This window comes from Salmo trutta, chromosome 7, assembly GCF_901001165.1.
Source record: "Salmo trutta chromosome 7, fSalTru1.1, whole genome shotgun sequence".
In the NCBI taxonomy this organism is placed as follows: Eukaryota; Metazoa; Chordata; class Actinopteri; order Salmoniformes; family Salmonidae; genus Salmo; species Salmo trutta.
The window spans coordinates 3,496,872-3,518,389 of NC_042963.1; the positions used below are offsets into that span (position 1 = coordinate 3,496,872).

Consider the following 21,518-nt stretch of genomic DNA (forward strand, 5'->3'; position numbering starts at 1 on the left):
CCTGCAACACAACGAAGGATTTTGTGACAGTGATGGTAAATGCCCATTGAAACATATTGCAAATGGACAGCCGTGCACCTGGTGATTGGAATGGGTTATCAGAATCAAATTTTTAAAATGTTTTTTAATGCCTTTAGGGGGGAGCAAGGGGTCTACGGTTGGGTAGGGAGCACCCCCCACCCGTGCCCATCCAATAGCGCCCCTGCTCATTTTGGATGTTTTTTAAAAAATAGTTAAAAAACAACAGAGTCCCACTTCTCCCTCATCATACATGACAAATAGACCATCTAGGTTAATTCATGGTTTAACACAGGGCTATATATCATTTGGGCAGTATAAATGCCATTTGCACATGGTTCACTGACTTTTGGGTTTGGAAACCGACTTCCTATGATCGTACATGGCAAATGGACAAAACATCCTGATTTGGCACATTCAATACTTTCATATTGCATTTGGACAATTCTTATGGTATTTGGCAAAAAAAGAAGAAAAAAAGGGACTTTTGACTTCCTATGAAATCATATTGCAAATGGACAAAACATATGCCTTATGGACAAGTAAAAAACAAAAATATATATTAGGACAATAAAATATGACAGAAGTATGTTCATACAGTTCTTATACATGTGTAATTGACAAAGAAATCGAAAGAATTTTGAAAAACGGTCCAGAAAGCACTTTTTAAGGGGTTGATACGTTTTTGAATGTTTTCATATTTTCAAAAATTTACTCTTGGGTCTTCACTTGTGTTACATTTGCAATAAGAAACTTTACGGTGGAGCGCGCTCGCCATCTATTGGATTTTTGCTGTGTGACACTTAGCATTTGCCATATGACATTTGCAATATGTTTTGAATGAAATGGCATCCAAATGAGTGGTATTGTACATCGGGTATATATTTCGTACGGTGCCAATAAGATCCCATTCATTTTTGTCCATTTCAGGGGGGGTCTTCCCTTACATTTGTAGGGGATTTCAAGTCCATGGGGGGTAGAAATGGGGGAAGGTATCGTGGGGAATATGATGCAGGAAGTATTACTATGATGGAGGATTTGTTAATAAATGTGGGGCAAACACAGGAGAAGTTTATAAGCTAAAAAATAAAACCCTGGACAGGGGGGTCTGAGCTGGAAACCCTGAGTAATGATAGTTAGAATCTAAGTCAGTCGAGTGAACCATCCCTTCACCTCATTTGGTTATAACATCTTTGGTCTGACAGACGTTTATGTGACAACCAGGATGTATTGGATGATGTCAACAAAAATGGCACCACACATAACTGAATTTAGCTTAGCATTAGATCATCATAATCAGTACACCCTTCCAAAAAGTATTTTACACACATATGTGTCCATTACAATCTATCCAAGAATCAGAATGCGTGATTGTCACCGGTACTTGAAAATGTGAATAAAACAGTAAATACATTATGTTCCATAGATATAAACGGTGTGCTACAGTAGAAACGTCAACACAATATACAGAAACTATAATGATAACGTAATAAGGCAATTACTTTGATAGGAAAACACACATGTCCAAAGTTATTATTAATAAGGAAAACTACAATGAAGGCTATGCGGGCGCCAGCTGGAAAATGTGGCAGGGGGAAAGAGTTTGTGCAGGTTCTGTTCTGACTGGAGATGCGTAAATGTTTGTATACTTGATTTGGGGAAACACTGGGGAAGTGCTTGGGCTCTTGTCCAAGAGAGAAGTTTGTCCGGCTCAGTAAAGCCACAAACATAAATTGTCCGCAACAGTGAAATGGGCTACTTCTATGTGAATTAATGAGGAGGCGGAACACACATAAATTCAAAACTGATGTTAACCTCTACGTAACAGCCAGTTGAATCCTGTGGCGCGATTTTCAAAACCTTTGTAATGCTATTACTTCAATTTCTCAAACATATGACTATTTTACAGCTATTTAAAGACAAGACTCTCGTTAATCTAACCACACTGTCCGATTTCAAAAAGGCTTTACAGCGAAAGCAAAACATTAGATTATGTCAGCAGAGTACACAGCCAGAAATAATCAGACACCCATTTTTCAAGCTAGCATATAATGTCACAAAAACCCAGAAGACAGCTAAATGCAGCACTAACCTTTGATGATCTTCATCAGATGACACACCTAGGACATTATGTTATACAATACATGCATGTCTGTTCAATCAAGTTCATATTTATATCAAAAACCAGCTTTTTACATTAGCATGTGACGTTCAGAAAAAGCATACCCTCCGCAAACTTCCGGGGAATTTACTAACAATTTACTAAATTACTCATGATAAACGTTCACAAAAAGCATAACAATTATTTTAAGAATTATAGATACATTACTCCTCTATGCACTCGATATGTCCGATTTTAAAATAGCTTTTCGGATGAAGCACATTTTGCAATATTCTGAGTAGATAGCCCGGCATCACAGGGCTAGCTATTTAGACACACACCAAGTTTAGCACTCACCAAAATCACATTTACTATAACAAAAATGGTCTTACATTTCCTGTTCTTCGTCAGAATGCACTCCCAGGACTTCTACTTCAATAACAAATGTAGGTTTGGTCCCAAATAATCCATAGTTATGTTCCATCAGCGACGTTTTGTTCGTGCGTTCTAGACACTAGCCCAATGGTAAATAACGGTCGTGCGCATGGCGCATAACGTGACAAAAGATTTCTAAATATTTCATTACCGTACTTCGAAGCATGTCAACCGCTGTTTAAAATCAATTTTTATGCCATTATTCTCGTAAAAAAGCGATAATATTCCGACCGGGAATCTGCAATTAGGTAAACAGCCGAAGGAAAATACTGCACGGGGTCGAATCGGGTACGCGCCTAATTCCATTGTCCTCTGATGGGCCACTTGGAAAAGGCGATAATGTGTTTCAGCCTGAGGCTGCCTCGTCATCGTTCAGGTTTTTCCCGGGCTCTGTGAGCCTATTGGAGCCGTAGGAAATATCACGTTACAGCTAAGGTCCTGACTCTTCAATAAACAGAAGCAAGAACAACAACAACTTGTCAGACAGGCCACTTCCTGCATGAAATCTTCTCAGGTTTTTGCCTGCCATAGGAGTTCTGTTATACTCACAGACACCATTCAAACAGTTTTAGAAACTTTAGGCTGTTTTCTATCCAAAGCCAATAATTATATGCATATTCTAGTTACTGGGCAGGAGTCGTAACCAGATTAAATCGGGTACGTTTTTTATCCGGATGTGAAAATACTGCCCCCTAGCCCAAAGAAGTTAAAAAATACAACTTTTTAGAAAATTATTTGAAATTGACAAGTTGAAATGCAGCCTATCGATAATTAGCAGGCAGGGTGCTTTGGTTTGGGGACAGCGCAGGTTAACCTTCCTGTTGCATAACAATCACATTTTGGAACAGTGAGTGCATTCTGACATCACACTCGTAAAAAAAACTCACGCTGGGGCAACCATTAGAGACATTTGGAACTCACACGTGAAAAAGTTAATGATATGAAACTGAGCCAGCTGCTTGAACAGAGTTCTGAGTGGTGATAACCATGAGCACAGACCCTCTGGATGGATGCTCTAAGAATGGACGGGAACACATCTACAGTGCCTTCGGAAAGTATTCACACCCGTTGACTTTATCCACATTTTGTTGTGTTACAAATTGGGATAAAAATGTATTTAATTGCCGTTTTTTGTCAATGATAAAGGTAGATAAGAATGCATACTTTTGACTTAAATCTGCTTCAGAATCTATGGCAAGACCTGAAAATGGTTGCCTAGCAATGATCAACAACCAATTTGACAGAGCTTAAAGAATTTTGAAAAGAATCATGAAAAATATAACACTAATATATCTTGATTAGATAAGTATTCAACCACCTGAGTCAATACATGTTAGAATCACATTTGGCAGCGATTACAGCTGTGAGTCTTTCTGGCTAAGTCTCTGAGCTTTCCACAGCTGGATTGTGCAACATTTGCCCATTATTCTTTTAAAAATTCTTCAAGCTCTGTCAAATTGGTTGTTGATCATTGCTAGGCAACCATTTTCAGGTCTCGCTTTAGATTTTGAAGCAGATTTAAGTCGAAAGTATGCATTCTTTCTACCTTTTAATTGAATCCTTACATTTTTAGAGCTTGGATTTGGATTGGCCTACTCTCTTCGCTACTTTGTATGAATCGATAAAGAAGTTTTCATCTGAATTTTATCATGTTTATCATGTCTTCTAACAGGCACATCTCAATGAACTTGGGTATACTACATCGGTCAATCGATGAGAAGATCAACTTATATTGCTGTGAGAAAATTATTTCAGTAGATGGCCAATAATAATTTCAGTGAATCTAATTAATTTCGTGACAGGGGTTTGCTTTCATTTGAATGATTTCTTAACCCACAAATCCATGAATTCATGTGAGGCCAGAGACGTTTATGAGAAGAGCGCCAGAATTTGTTCCAGCCTCAGTGGTCTGAAAATGACAGTCCACTACGGACTGGCTGTCACGGCTGTCTGTAAGAGGGAACCAAGGTGCAGCAGAGGATGTGCTCATCATTAGAATTTTAATTCAAATAAACAAGAGAACACTACAAAATGACCAAAACGACAGCAAACAGTCCTGTTAGGAAAATACTCAAACAGAAACAATTACCCACAAAACCCAAAGGAAAAACATGCTCCTTATGTGTGACTCCCAATCAGCAGCAACGAGCTTCAGCTGTGCCTGATTGGGAGCCACACACACGGCCCAAAACAAAGAAATACCAAAACATAGAAAAAGGAACATAGAACGCCCACCCAATGTAACACCCTGGCCTAACCAAAATAAAGAACAAAAAACCCCTCTCTATGGCCAGGGTGTTACAGTACCCCCCCCCAAAGGTGCGGACTCCGGCCGCAAAACCTGACTCTGAAGGGGAGGGTCCGGGTGGGCCTTCTTACGGCGGCGGCTCAGGTGCGGGACGTGGCCTCTGCTCCACCCTTGACGTCGCCCTCTTAGGTGGCGCACCTGGCCGCGCCGAAGGTCTGGTGGGCGACGCTGACTGCGCCCGGCTGGCGGGCGGCGATGGTTGCGCCCGGCTGGCGGGCGACCCTTGTTGCGCCCGGCTGGCGGCCGGCGATGGTTGCGCCCGGCTGGCGGGCGACCCTTGTTGCGCCCGGCTGGCGGCCGACCCTTGTTGCGCCCGGCTGGCGGCCGGCGATGGTTGCGCCCGGCTGGCGGGCGACCCTGGCTGCGCCCGGCTGGCGGGCGGCGATGGTTGCGCCCGGCTGGCGGGCGACCCTGGCTGCTCTGACGGCACTGACCCAGGATTCACCAGGCTGGGGAGACATGACAGAGGCCTGGCCCTAGGCGTAGGCACAGGACTCACCGGGCTGGCGGGCGTCCCTGGCCACTCTGGCAGTTCAGGACAGTTGAGACCCACTGGAGGCCTAGTCCTGGGAGGTGGCACAGGACAGACCAGGATGGGGAGACCCACTGGAGGCCTAGTCCTGGGAGGTGGCACAGGATGGACCAGGATGGGGAGACCCACTGGAGGCCTAGTCCTGGGAGGTGGCACAGGATGGACCAGGATGGGGAGACCCACTGGAGGCCTGGTCCTGGGAGGTGGCACAGGATGGACCAGGATTGGGAGACCCACTGGAGGCCTGGTCCGAGGAGGAGGCACAGGATAAACCGGGCTGTGGGGGAGCACTGGAGTTCTGGTACGGACACTCTTTACCCACACTCCAGGCTGAAAGCCCACTTTGGCCCGGCACAGGCGGAGAGCAGGCATTGGGCGAACTGGACCCTCCCAGCGCTCTGGAGACACAGTGCGCAACGCCGGCGCAGGATAACCTGGACCGAGGAGGCGCACTGGAGACCAGACGCGCTGAGCTGGCACCATCCGCCCTGGCTCGATGCCTGCACTCGCATGGCACTTGCGGGGGGCTGGTATGTAGCGCACCGGGCTTTGAACGCGCACTGGGGACACCGTGCGCTCCACAGCATAACACGGTGTCCTACCAGTACCACGCTGCTTCCGGTAAGCACGGGGAGTTGGCTTAGGTCTACCACCTGACTCTGCCAATCTCCCCGTGTGCCCCCCCCCAAAAAAATTGTGGGGCTGCCTCCCGTGTCCGTTGAGCTCCCTCGCCTCGTACCAGCGCCTCTCAGCTCTCGCCGCCTCGATCTCCCACTGCGGGCGGCGATACTCCCCAGCTTGAGCCCATGGTCCTTTCCCATCCAGGATTTCCTCCCAAGTCCATGACTCCAGATAGCTTTTCTCCTGGTGCCTCTCCTTGTGCTGCTCCTTCCTCTGCTGCTTGGTCCGTTGTTGGTGGGTAATTCTGTCACGGCTGTCTGTAAGAGGGAACCAAGGTGCAGCAGAGGATGTGCTCATCATTAGAATTTTAATTCAAATAAACAAGAGAACACTACAAAATGACCAAAACGACAGCAAACAGTCCTGTTAGGAAAATACTCAAACAGAAACAATTACCCACAAAACCCAAAGGAAAAACATGCTCCTTATGTGTGACTCCCAATCAGCAGCAACGAGCTTCAGCTGTGCCTGATTGGGAGCCACACACACGGCCCAAAACAAAGAAATACCAAAACATAGAAAAAGGAACATAGAACGCCCACCCAATGTAACACCCTGGCCTAACCAAAATAAAGAACAAAAAACCCCTCTCTATGGCCAGGGTGTTACACTGGCACTTATGACATAAACACGGGTACTAAACCAAAGATATTGATATGTTTTAAGCAATCGATTTAAACACATCTCTAATCAGAGGTATAAATGTGTATTGCCACAAAATATTATGTGGTGAAATTGCAAGCTTGTGCATTGTAGTAACATGTTTTGTCCACCATAGAGAAAAAAGGGTAATATAACATACAGTAATTAAATATGTCAAAGTCATTCAATATTTTAATATATGATGATAGTACATGTAGCGCGCTCACACATTTTTACAATAATTAGATCTATTTATTTCTAGTTCAGTTTAAAAATGCTCGTAAGCACAATTAACCAGGTGCTCTAGACTAAAGGGTCCATAGTGTCTGTGCAGTATATGCTGAACATTTGACATCCCTACTTCTGGTATTGAAACTCTGTAGTCAGCTCCTCAAGATCGTCATCAGTCTATGCTCTGACACATACTGTAAACAGCCCTCTGTCCATCTGTCTGTCTGATCAGTTTTTTTAGCCCATGGTCTAAAAATGTGCTCCCTCACCCAAAACCCACTCAAAATGTCCATCTTTTAGCCTCTCTATTATTTCCTTATTTATGTACCTCACATTTTTATTCAGAATCACTATTTAGTGAAGAGTGTCATTATCAACCTTAATTATTAATTTTCGTTTCTGCATTTGCTTCCGAGGGAGGCTGGCTGGCTGGAGCAGTAGTCATGTGGGAGGGGATGGAGAGAGTAGTGGTGGGGGCTCTGCCATAAGCCCGAAACCCATCCCCATCCCATCTCCTTCAGCACCAGCCACAGTCCAGGCTCCAGTCCTAGCACACACCACAGCTCCAGAGATGCTGAGTGCCCTTGTGATAAGGTGTGAGGCCTGTCTGTCACTGACTGACAAGCCTGCTCTTGCCATGCCAGTGCCTGGCGCTCGATAAGAGAAAATGTAAGCGTGATTTGGGGAAATGTCATTTATCTTGGTTCTCTAGTCGTGCCAGTAACCCAAATTTTGCATCATCATTATGATGTGGCTAGTGACACTTTGCTTCTTGAAACTCCAATATCTTCAGAGCTCGTGCTGCTAGGTGACCTAAGCTGGGACATGCTTAATACCCCGGCCATCCTACAATCTAAGCTTGATGCCCTGAATCTCACACAAATTATCAATGAACCTACCAGGTACAACCCCAAAGCTGTAAACATGGGCACCCTCATAGATATCATTCTAACCAACTTGCTCTCCAAATACACCTCTGCTGTTTTCAATCAAGATCTCAGCGCTCACTGCCTACGTAATGGGTCTGCGGACAAACGACAACCCCTCATCACTGTCAAATGCTCCCTAAAACACTTCAGCGAGCAGGCCAGACCTGACTGCCCTTGACCAGCACAAAATCATCCTGTGGCATTCTGCATGAGCATCGAATAGCCCCCGTGATATGCAATATTTCAGGGAAGTTAGGAACCAATATACACAGGCAGTAAGGAAAGCTAAGGCTGGCTTCTTCAAGCAGAAATGTGCATCCTGTAGCACAAACTCAAACAAGTTCTGGGACACTGTAAAGTCCATGGAGAATAAGTGCACCTCCTCCCAGCTGCCTACTACCACTGAGGCTAGGAAACACTGTCACCACCGATAAATCCACTATAATTGAGAATTTCAATAAGCATTTTTCTACGGCAGGCCATGCTTTCCACCTGGCTAACCCTACCCCGGTCAACAGCCCTGCACCCCCACAGCAACTCGCCCAAGCCTCCCCCATTTCTCCTTCACCCAAATCCAGATAGCTAATGTTCTGAAAGAGTGGCAAAATCTGGACCCCTACAAATCAGCCGGGCTAGACAATCTGGACCCTCTCTTTCTAAAATGATCTTCCAAAATTGTTGCAACCCCTATTACTAGCCTGTTCAACGTCTCTTTCGTATCGTCTGAGATCCCCAAAGATTGGAAAGCTGCTGCAGTCATCCCCCGCTTCAAAGGGGGAGACACTCTAGACCCAAACTGCTACAGACCTATATCTATCCTACCCTGTCTTTCTAAGGTCTTCGAAAGCCAAGTTAACAAACAGACTACTGAACATTTCGAATCCCACCGTATCTTCTCCGCTATGCAATCTGGTTTCAGAGCTGGTCATGGGTGCACCTCAGCCACGCTCAAGGTCCTAAACGATATCATAACCGCCATCGATAAGAGACAATACTGTGCAGCCATATTCATCGACCTGGCCAAGGCTTTCGACTCTGTCAATCACCACATTCTTATTGGCAGACTCGACAGCCTTGGTTTCTCAAATTATTGCCTCGCCTGGTACAACAACTACTTCTCAGACAGAGTTCAGTGTGTCAAATTGGAGGGCCTGTTGTCCGGACCTCTGGCAGTCTCTATGGGGGTGCCACAGGGTTCAATTCTTGGGCCGACTTTCTTCTCTGTATACATCAATGATGTCACTCTTGCTGCTGGTGATTCTCTGATCAACCTCTATGCAGACGACACCATTCTGTATACTTCTGGCCCTTCTTTGGATACTGTGTTAACTAACCTCCAGACGAGCTTCAATGCCATACAACTCTCCTTCCGTGGCCTACAACTGCTCTTAAATGCAAGTAAATCTAAATGCATGCTCTTCAACCGATCGCTGCCTGCACCTGCCCGCCCGTCCAGCATCACTACTCTGGACGGTTCTGACTTAGAATATGTGGACAACTACAAATACCTAGGTGTCTGGTTAGACTGTAAACTCTCCTTCCAGACTCACATTAAGCATCTCCAATCCAAAATTAAATCTAGAATCGGCTTCCTATTTCACAACAAAGCACACTTCACTCATGCTGCCAAACATACCCTCGTAAAACTGACCATCCTACCGATCCTCGACATCGGCGATGTCATTTACAAAATAGCCTCCAACACTCTACTCAACAAATTGGATGCAGTCTATCACAGTGCCATCGGTTTTGTCACCAAAGCCCCATATACTACCCACCACTGCGACCTGTACGCTCTCGTTGGCTGGCCCTCACTTCATACTCATCTCCAAACCCACTGGCTCCAGGTTATCTACAAGTCTTTGCTAGGTAAAGCCCCGCCATAACTCAGCTCACTGATCACCATAGCAGCACCCACCCGTAGCACGCGCTCCAGCCGGTATATCTCACTGGTCACCCCCAATGCCAATTCCTCCTTTGTCCGCCTTTCCTTACAGTTCTCTGCTGCGAATGACTGGAACGACCTGCAAAAATCACTGAAGCTGGAGACACATATCTCCCTCACTAGCTTTAAGCACCAGCTGTCAGAGCAGCTCACAGATCACTGCAACCATACATAGCCCACCTGTAAATAGCCCATCCAACTACCTCATCCCCATACTGTATTTATTTATTTATCTTGCTCCTTTGCACCCCAGTGCAAAGGAGGTAAGGCACATCTATCACTCAAGTGTTTAATTGGTATATTGTAATTACTTCGCCACCATGGCCCATTTATTGCCTTACCTCCCTTATCTTACCTCATTTGCACACACTGTATATATACTTTTTCTACTGTATTATTGACTGTATGTTTGTTTATTCCATGTGTAACTCTGTGTTGTTGTATGTGTCGAACTGCTTTGCTTTATCTTGCCAAGTCGCAGATGTAAATGAGAACTTGTTCTCAACTAGCCTACCTGGTTAAATAAAGGTGAATAAAAAATTTAAAAAATAAAAAAATGTTGGAAAACTTGACTGCTGACATACAAAACATTTTGGGACTGTATCAGCAGTGGACTAATGAAAAAAATACAAAAATAGTTTTTGTGTGGATTTTCCCTTTAATGTCCCTTTGGCATAGTTAGTTCATAATGTAATGGTTAATTTACCTACAGTATTTTACATGTTTCTTGTGCTCTAGCCTGTTGAGGCCAGGGGGCAGGATCTTATCCCGGTATTGGGATTCATTGTCATGTGACCATGGCGGGGAATTCAAAACTGCAAGAGTAATCATTTCAAATAATCAAATAATCAACTATTTTCCTCCATTTGAAAGATATATCTCCTAAATCTAACCACGCTGTCCGATTTTCAGAGGCTTTACGGAGAATTCATAAAGTTAGGTTATGTTAGGAGAGTACATTGACAATAGCTGTGTGTAATGTTTAGCCATTTCAAAGAAGGGCATCAACAGACAGAAAACTAGCTAGAATTATGCACTTACCTTTGACAATCTGCATCAGATGACACTCATAGGACATTATGTTATACAATACATGCATTTTTAGTTCCATCAAGTTCATATTTATATCCAAAAACAGCATTTACAGTCGCGGTGAAATTCAGAATTTTTTTCGGCTCGAATGCTCCCAGTGAATCCAGCATTACAAATCACGGAATTACTATTCGAAAACATTGGTAAATTATAATATTGTCATTCAAAGAATAATATATTATCATCTCGTAATTGCTACCGAATGGCCAGATCTCAAAATAACTTTACTGGGAAATCACATTTTGCAATAAACTGGGTACTATGCTAACAACAGCAAGCTAAGCTATAAGCTAAGCTAAGCTATACAGTTAGCATTAGCATCATCTAATATCGATAATAACATTCTAAATATCCCCTTACCTTTGATTATCTCCATCAGAAGGCGCTGCCAGCGATCCCAGGTCCAGAACAAATGTGGTTTCTTTTGACAAAGTTCATAATTTGTCCAAATAGTTAGCGTTCAGTAGGCTCCCACAAAATGAGGTGGGCAGTGTAAAGTCACGCCGAAAAGCTAAAGAAAACCTAGTAAATAATCTATTTACGTTTGTTTAAACATGTCAAACGTTGTTTAGCATTAATCTTTTGGTCCATTTTTAACGTGAAACATCAGTAAACATCAGTAATATTTTCACACAACCTATCAAGTGTCTAGAATAAACGATTATGACAAAGACACTCTTCTCAGATTTATGCGCAGGCGCAAAAAATGAAGTGATGACGTGTCAACTTGTAAGCATTCTAATTCGGTCTGTATTCATCACAGATGCGTCAAACAACTTTATAAAGATCGTTGACATCTAGTGGAAGCCTTAGGAGTTGCGAACTGAATCCTTTCTCACTATGGTATCTATAAAACAATGACACTAAATAGTACAGTCACAAAATTCAATTTTTTGTTTTATCTATTTTTCACAGGTTTTTGCCTGCAATATGAGTTTTGTTATACTTACAGACACCATTCAAACTGTTTTAGAAAATTCAGAGTGTTTTCTATCCAAACCTGAACAATAATATGCATATTCTAGCTTCTGAGTTGGTGTAGGAGGCAGTTAAAAATGGGCACATATTTTTTTCCAAAATTCTCAATACTGCCCCCTAGATTAAACAGGTTTTTAAAATCTGAATTGTTTAACCGTTGTATATTCTGCTGAATTTATAAAGTATGTACAGTGCATTCGGAAAGTATTCAGACCCCTTGACTTTTTCCACATTTTGTTACGTTATAGCCTTATTCTAAAATGGATGAAATAATTTTTTCCCTCATCAATCTACAAATGATACCCCATAATGACACAGGTTTTCAAATGTATTAAAAATAAAAAACAGAAATACTTTATTTACATAAGTATTCAGACCCTTCGCTAGGAGACTCGAAATTCAGCTCAGGTGCATCATGTTTCCATTGATCATCCTTGAGATGTTTTTACAACTTGATTGGAGTCTACCTGTCATAAATTAAATTAATTGGACATGATTTGGAAAGGCACACACCTGTCTATATAAGGTCCCACAGTTGACAGAGCAAAAACCAAGCCATGAGGTCGAAGGAACCTTCCGAAGACCTCTGAGACAGGATTGTGTCGAGGCACAGATCTGGGGAAGGGTACCAAAACATTTCTGCAGAATTGAAGGTCCCCAAGAACACAGTGGCCTCCATCATTCTTAAATGGAAGAAGTTTGGAACCACCAAGACTCTTCCTAGAGCTGGCCATCCGACCAACCTAGCAATCGGGCGAAAAGGGCATTGGTTAGGGAGGTGACCAAGTACCTGATGGTCACTCTGACAGGGCGCCATAGGTCCTTTGTGGAGGTGGGAGAACCTTCCAGAAGGACAACCATCTCTGCAGCACTCCACCAATCAGGCCTTTATGGTAGAGTGGCCAGACGGAAGCCACTCCTCAGTAAAAGGCACATGACAGCCCAACTCTCAGACCATAAGAAACAAGATTCTCTGGTCTGATGAAACCAAGATTCAATCCCTTGGCCTGAATGCCAAGTGTCACCTCTGGAGGAAACCTGGCACCATCCCTACAGTGAAGCATTGTGGTGGCAGCATCATGCTGTGGTGATATTTTTCAGAGGCAGGGACTGGGAGACTAATCAGGATAAAGGGAAAGATTAACAAAGAAATGTACAGAGAGATCCTTGATGAAAACTTGCTCCAGAGCGCTCAGGACCTCATACTGGGGCAAACGTTCACCTTCCAACATGACAACGACCCTAAGCACACAGCCAAGACAACGCAAGAGTGGCTTCGGGATAAGTCTCTGAATGTCCTTGAGTGGCCCAGCCAGAGCCCGGGCTTGAACCCAATCTAACATCTCTGGAGAGACCTGAAAATAGATGTGCAGCACTGCTCCCCATCCTGACAGAGCTTGAGTGGATCTGCAGAGAAGAATGGGAGTAACTCCCCAAATACAGTGGTGCCAAGCTTGTAGCGTCACAACCAAGATGATGCAAGGCTGTAATCACTGCCAAAGGTGCTTCAACAAAGTACTGAGTAAAGGTTCTGAATACTTACGTAAATATGATATTTCATTTTTTTTATATAAACCCTGTTTTTGCTTTGTCATTAAGTGGTATTGTGTGTAGATTGATGAGGAATAAGGCTGTAACAACAAAATGTGGAAAAAGTCAAGGTATCTGAATACTTGCCCATTTTAAACATTTTTTGGAGGATTTTTACTTTTTGTATTGCTTGTAACTGTTTCGGGTAATGCAAGTTCTTATGCTGTTAGGGGAATAACCTATGTGTAAATGTAATCTGTTGCTGTATTTTTATGTGTTATCTGTGATCGTTTTGTTTGTCTTGTGTAGTTTCTTAGTCATTGTACCTAAACTGTATGTGTAAACATGTATACGCAGGGCCCAGCTGTAAAAGAGACCTGGGTCTCAGTCTGTGTTCCTTTTTGAAATAAAGGTATAATAATACATTCCGAATGCACTGTATCACAAACCATCAAAGTGTCTGGTGTATGGAGGCGTTCAGATTAAGGGATTCAATCGATACCGAGACAAAGGCTTTCCGTATTGGTGATGTTACGCAAGATCTGTGAGTTGAAGAGTGTGCTTGAGATGTGTAAGAAAAAGCCCTTAGATTGAAGTGAAAATCTGTAAGTCTTTGTCAGAGTGTGTGTGGGCTGTTTGCTCGAGAGGGGACGTGTTCCTGTGTTATTTAGAAAGACAATCCTCTCCAAAGATGAGTGGGTTAACAGGAACCATTAATTGGTTTAGCAGGATTCATATGCACTCAAGTTCCGGCTTAGCTTCAAGGCTGAAAATGCTTGTATTCACATGTATTCAGCAGCCACTGCTTATTTTTTCCCTGCAAATGATCTCACTGTGAAGATAGGCTGTTTAACATTGCTTTTAAGCCTTAGGTTTTGATTTGGGGTTCTAAGATGAAGCATAGCTGCGTTTGTACTCATGTCATCACTTTTAATGTTGGATTCAAAAAACCCAGCTGTCATATATTATTCAATACGTTTTCCTCTTTTCTCAGAAGCACTACACCATACTACCTCTAGTTGCAGCTTGCTTCTAGCAGCCATTCAATTCACAGGCTACTGTATATTATTCAGTACTGTATATTTTTCCTCCGTATAGTTTACTCAAGGTGACATTTGTGGGACACTGATAAAGTAATTCTTCCCGCAGCTTATACCAACTCTATAGGACTAAACAGAAATTCCCCATTATTTTAGTTTTTTTTGTTGTTGAGGGAGACAATTGCTGCCCTTGTGATCTACAGTGCGGTGCCTTTAACACCGGCTCCTTGGCAGCCTCACAGGAGCCTAGTGAGTATATTGTCGCTCGCTCTTAACCAAATGTATTTCCAGTCTGTCTGTGATACCCTAACAATAGGAGCAGGCCCACGATTCCCAACATATTTGTCAAATCACCGCACCTGTGAAGATCACTCTGCTCAAGATAAATTTGAGGTTGGAGTGTTCGGCTACTGAATAAATCTTTTTATTACGTTGTTGTCTCTATTTGGCCGAGCGGATGAGCATTCTCCTCACATGAAGTGCAGTGGTGAAAGCCATGATAAATTGCACTCTTTGTTGACACCTTCATTGGGTTATTTATGGCTCATTAATTGAACTGAAAAGGAGAGTTGTAGGCGCAGCGGGGGGAGTCACTGCGCTAGGCCTTCATGGCACTGCCTCGCAGCAGCCCACAGGGCTGGGAGGAGATATGAGACGAGAGGAGGCGTCCTATTCTCACATCTGTCTGTCTGTTTCCTGTTTGCTGGGGAGAAAAGTGAGAGAACACACTCGTCAGGGGCGGGCAGAGAAACGGGGAAGACAACCATGAGACGACGGCCCCCACCCATCCCATCCCAGCCCCTCTCTCACATAAGCTCCCTCCTTCAAAACCTGAAAGGGTTTTTATTTTAATCTCCTCCTGTGTATTCTTTTAGTCCAAGGAGATGTGCTTTAATCATCTTGAGGTTTGTATTGTAAAGGACTGAATGCACTGTTCATTCAGTCCTTTACGGAATCGAGAAGAACATAGCTGCAAGATCTGTTTGCAATTACATGAATGCTTTCTTTAATATTAATTCAGTAGGCCTATTCATTCCATGATGTGAAATTGCATTATGAGCTTGTGTACACAATTGTAGGATTTGCTACAAGCAATATTATGTTGCTCTGACTGAATAGTCTATAAAATAAAATATCCCCTCTCTTTTGATCTACAATCTCCTTTCAAAGCTTTGGATTTCCCAAGGAGGAAAGGGGCACTTCAGACATGAGCTCAGGAACACACTTGATTAACAAGTGGATTAACGATGCTCGTTTCATGGAAGGGTGTACCCCAAAGAACTTCAAAGGCCAACTGGAGTGAGTGCCCACGAGGTACAGTAATGAGGCCTTCCTTCCTGAGAGCACTGACAGACTTTATTCCTTCACTTCAACCTGATCATTTTTTTTCATTTCTGGTGCTTTATCTATTTTTCTCTATCTCTATTTGTCTCTTTCTCTCATCATCTCCCCCTCTATTTCTGTTGATTGGTCTTAGAATTCCTTTTTCCACCAAGGGTTTGTTACAGCAGGTCAATGTTATCATGCTGCAGGAATACACTTGCCCCTGCACATTGACTGTACCGGTACCCCCTGTATATATGTGTAGCCTTTATTTAACTAGGCAAGTCAGTTAAGAACAAATTCTTATTTACAATGACGGCCTACCCCGGCCAAACCCAGACTACACTGGGCGCCGCCCTATGGGACTCCCAATCACGGCCAGATGTGATGCAGCCTGGATTCAAACCAGGTACTGCAGTGACACCTCTTGCACTAAGATGCAGTGTCTTAGACCACTGCACCACTCGGGAGCCTCACTATTGTTATTTTACTGCTGCTCTTTAAGTTTTATATATATATTTATATATATTTTTTTATTTAAATTTTTTACTTAGCTATTTTTTACTTAACTCTTATTTTTCTTAAAACTGTTTTGTTGGTTAAAAGGGCTTGTAAGTTAGCATTTCACTGTAAGGTCTACACCTGTTGCATTCAGCACATGTGACAAATAACATTTGATTTGATTTGTATGTCCTGTTTTGTATGTCAACTATCTCTGCATAATTGCAGATTTCTAGTGTAATTCCAGACATATCCCATCCTGACTGGGTCCACAGGAGCAGAGCAGGATCATGTTTGTTTGTATAGTTTGCCAGGCTCTAAGTCTCTTCATGTGTCTATGTCCTTGAACTGTAAGTGCTTAGGCTCATCCAGCCAAGGTCCCCTACTACCCTACTGCTGACATGTCACTCCCGTCACAGCTGCCAGTCAGCTCTCAGTGACGCCGGCCCACGTCCTCCAACACTTTATGTCTCTCAACACCAAGTCCTCAGTGTCTCTGTGAGAGAGGGACATGTCTGGACCTGTCTGTCACACACGACTCACCCCCAGCTGGACTGCGGTGGGGGCTATTCTCTTTCTAAGCACCAGGGTGTCTTCCTGAGACAGGCAGATTGCATCAGTCTGGACAGCTACTGTACTGTTCCACAGTGGACCAACATTCCTATCTTCTCCCTCCATGCTTTTGTATTATTTTGAGCTGGCAAGCACACAAGTGATAGTAATCTACACTTCAATTAGATCGCACTACTCATCAGATGCTATCTTGTGTGCTGTAGCTAGAGAGTGTGAGTGAGTGAGTGTGCTTTGAGGCAGGCAAAGTGTCATTGTGAAGTAGCACGTTGGTATTACTGTGAAGGTTACCCGTTGAGCGTGTGTCTGAGTTTTAGTAAAGGCTTATACTGTAGGTAAAGAACCTGCAAAACAAATTATGCTGTGCTTTGTAAGTGCTGTACTTTTTTTCACTGCACCCTGCAACCAGCGAAGGGCTGTCTCTACTTCCCAAACAGATCCACTATTAAAACGTAGTCTATTGTCTATGGTGTGTATTTGTCATTCAACCAGTCATAAATTACAGTACACCAGGGACCACTGAAATAATATTTTGCTTGAATTGTCACTGTTAGTGATATTGTATGTTATTAATGTGTTTCTCCTTTTTCTGTTTTTGTTTGGTGATGATGTGTGCTGTGCCTCGCTGCTTCATCAACCTGATGTACAAAAGGTAAGTGTCATAATGCCTGTCTCATAATCCAGAACACTCATTGAGTTATTTAAAAATAGATGGAACCACTCACTTTCTAAACGTACACTCATATCATTGACCAAATATGTACTTCTGTGTAGGTGGACTCACGAACAAGCAAGGTAAGTGAACTACATATTATAACTGTATGTCAGTCAGCATCAACAGATGATTGTATTTGTGTCTAACAAAATAACATATTTGTGTCTAACAAAATGACCATATTTATGTTAAAGAAAATTTGTTTAAAGGCCTCACATTCCTGCATTTGGTATTGTTTCCTTCCGATATGTTAGCTAGGCAGTCTCTTCCTCTGCAACCGTTGCAAGGCAGTCACACAGAGCAGAGCTACAGTTCCAGTGTTCTTCCACTGAGTGGCAGGTATTCTGGTCTTTTCCCGCTAACACAGGAAAATCAAGATGGATGGGTAGATTCCATCGTTTTTTATCATCCCTTAATGTGCAGTTATACAGTGACAGAGAACTCTCCTAGAAGAGGACAGGCCAATGTTTGAAAATTTTGCAGGTGGGAGATAGCACTCTCCAGGCACAGCCATTAAGTTCCATCAGGGAGGCAGTCTCAGGTAGGCAGTAGACACAATACCCTGGCCTCCCCTGCTGCCAAAGCTGGGAACATCTATCTATCTATCTATCTATCTATCTATCTATCTATCTATCTATCTATCTATCTATCTATCTATCTATCTATCTATCTATCTATCTATCTATCTATATCTCTCTCTCTCTCTCTCTCTCTCTCTCTCTCTCTCTCTCTCTCAAATGCAAGTGTCAGGTCTCAAGTAGTTGCTCTTCTCCCTACTTTTGTGCATGGACATAAATATATTGTGCTATCTTCACATTTGTTCAATGATATTCCCCTGTAGTGATACTGAATGGTAGCCATGGTCTGATTTTCAACACTGAGCACAATCCGACCCTCTCCACAATGTGAAAATGTAAACAGTTATTCCTGTATATTTTTATCAAAGAGAATGTGACTTGTACACTATTACACAGTCCATATGGGGGGGGGGGAAATGTGTTCTCTGTCTTTGTTAGTATGTCACCCGCTGATAAAAGTGCCTTGATGTTGGAATAACTAACAAAATGTGGAAAATCTGAATATATTTAGCGGCACTTTTCAAACCAGGTTGTATGCAATGAAGGTCTCAGCAGCACATTGCTGTCTAAAAGACTGCTTATTGACAGACCTTCAGCGTCATGGGTTTCACGTGTTCTTTGAATCTGTGGTACTCCAGCAAATGTGATCCTCTCTGATGCTTCTATTTGAACTTATTTTGATGTCCCTGAGCATTAAGAGAAGTGACAGCTTACAAATAAATCCATAATTATCACATCTGAAAGCCGCCATCCCAAACTTTATTTGCATATGGAACACTTTGAGGGATGGGGCTGATACACCCTAAGGGTCTGGCAGACTCTGGCAAAGTGGCTGCTGTCATCTCTCTTCTCAGAAACCCACTGAAAAATAGAGGCAGAGACCATGTAGCGAGACAATAATGTTCTGTTAAGGTCCAATGCCAATATCAAATCATTTCTGGGTAATGATTAAGTACCTTGATGTGATTGTTTTCAATTAAAATGTTCAAAAAGAAACAAAAATAGCTTCTAAGCAAAGAGCAATTTCTCAAGTGAGAATTTTGCTAGGACTGTCTGGGAGTGGTCTGTGGGAGATTTATGTAGACATAACATATGCAGTTTACACTACCGCAGGCTGCCATATGCTACTAAATTATCCTTATAACTTCTTCTGTGTCCAATTTTTTTATAATCTGGTGCAATAGGTGCAATAGAAGTATACATCTGGTACAGTAGAAGCAATTATTGGTACCATGATTGTCTTCGAAAAGTGTATTTATTTACACAAAGATTGAACCCGTTTTTTCCCCTTTACTACTGTATAATAGGGAATCCTTTTTTCTGCGAACAATGCCTGCAGTACACTGGTCGGCTTGAACTCCATCCCACCAAACCAAAACAGGCAGAAATGTGTTTTCAAACAGCTTACACTAAAAGGGCATTATCATAGTTTTCACAGTATTACAGTATTTCAACCTTATAGTGTGGAAATATATAAAAAATTGAGGAAAATCACGTTTGACAACAGTGGGCCTTTAAAAAAGTCTAAGTAGGCAGGACTGACTAAGGTATAGTGGAGTGTAAAAAAACGGAGGACAAAATTGTTCCCATTGTATTTCCCCAGTGTATTTCCCAACAGAGCAAGGCCTGCCAAGGCCCCGCAGGCTTCATTTCACCCCTTCAAAACCTAACATATTTTTTTGAGTGTTCTGAAGATAGGAACACAATGACTGCCTGTAGAATTTCATCTTAATTCTACCTGGGAACACAAAAGACAAATCATGGCCATCACAAAAGCCTTGTTCCTGTCGCACAGTGTGTGATAGGACAGGCTCAGGCAGCATAAATGCCTGGCCCTTCAGAGAGCAGAGAGAGAAAGATAGACAGAGAGGAGAATGGTCCCAGGCCAGACCTAAGATTGCCTCTCTCCTGTGTGGGGTGAGCCTATAGGACTACCCTCCTGTCAGTAGAGGACAGGTTTAGGACACACAGCAGACAGGTATTATATAGGAACATCTATATGTATCAATCATGTTTTTGATGAGAACATCACCCAGACTTTGGCTATGTGTATTGTATTTGTAATGCATGTCCCAATCTTTAGTTTGATATAGGCTAATAGTTTCACGCTGAAGCAACAGCCTAGAAAAAGGCTACAGGAGATACTATATTGCTACTGAATTACTCCTGAATATATTGGGTTTTCCTCTCTCCTCTACTGCCCCACATCCTCAGTGAGTCACTGCCACATGGCACTGTGGAAAGGGGTCATGTTTATCCAGCAACGTCTGGAAAGTAAAACCCATAGAACCGTTAACTGCTATCCCTTTCACCGTTGGGCAGTAGTAGCGGCATCAGAGATGTGTTTTTTCGGTGGCTTGTCTCCTCTGCTCCACCTTCTGATATCGATATTCCCCTCTGAGGTTCTGCCACGGTACCTCCCCCTAAAGTTGCAGCTAAAGCTCATCTAATTGGTCGCTGGGCTTTAATTAGCTCAGTGCGTTTGCATGTCTGCCATTAGGAATTCAAATGGGGTGGGGTGGTAACTGACATTATCCCTTCTCTCCTTCTCCTCTTGCCAGAATCCGTCCCTGTCTAATTCTTCATTTCCCCAGATCCTGTTTTTAAAATTTTATTTAGGCTGTCATTTATTTAACAAGGGATTATTTATTTAGTGCGTCAAATAATTCCTGAATGAATATTTATATATTTGTGGGAGCTTTAAATATTTACATGTCTCCACTTCTGGTTTTCAAGCCACTGTAATGAGTGTTGTTGTTGAAGGTTCAGGGGAATAACAAGACTGGTTTCAAAGTGAAAATTCCTTAGAATATATTCAAAATAAATGTCTTTGAATTTATTATCTGAGTTGATGCCCTAATGATAGTGTAATTGGAGGTATATTATGGATACTCTGGCTGCAGTGATGGTAATTTATTTGGCTGTTGATATTCATTTGAACGAAAATGAATGATTCATGTTAGGGGGTGCTGTGTGTAAACATGACCTTGTGTCAACTCCTGCACTGATGCTGTCTGAGATTCCTACTTGACCAAATTCTCTTAATCCTTAGCCATTTTAACCTAATGCCCCCTTTTCTCTGCATCTTGTTTTACAAATAATTTATTGTGTAATAGTGGATTATTAAAGAGGAGAATCATCTTGAACCAGTCATGCCCTCACAGTTTACAGTGCTGTGATTCCCACTGGTCTAGCTGGGCATGATGAGCCACACCACTGTGTTTCCATACACCCAGCCTTATTAACAGACGTTGCAGGCGATACGATACTGTAGCAGGAGAACTAAGCAGAGCGGGCAGGTAGCAGGCAGTTAGACAGGCAGCGTGGCTGGTTAGCTGTTGAACCAGGGAATGCCTCTTTCCACTAGAA

The 21,518-nt window shown here is 42.8% G+C and overlaps 1 protein-coding gene across 1 annotated transcript in view; it reads left to right on the top strand.

Annotated features, from left to right (window-relative positions):
* roraa (RAR-related orphan receptor A, paralog a) overlaps window positions 1–21,518 on the top strand; it is a 307,537-nt gene that overhangs the window by 110,848 nt on the left and 175,171 nt on the right. Inside the window, exon 2 of the mRNA XM_029757645.1 lies at window positions 17,631–17,651. Within this exon, the coding sequence (XP_029613505.1) occupies window positions 17,631–17,651 (21 nt within the window). The remainder of the gene's footprint in view (window positions 1–17,630; window positions 17,652–21,518) is intronic.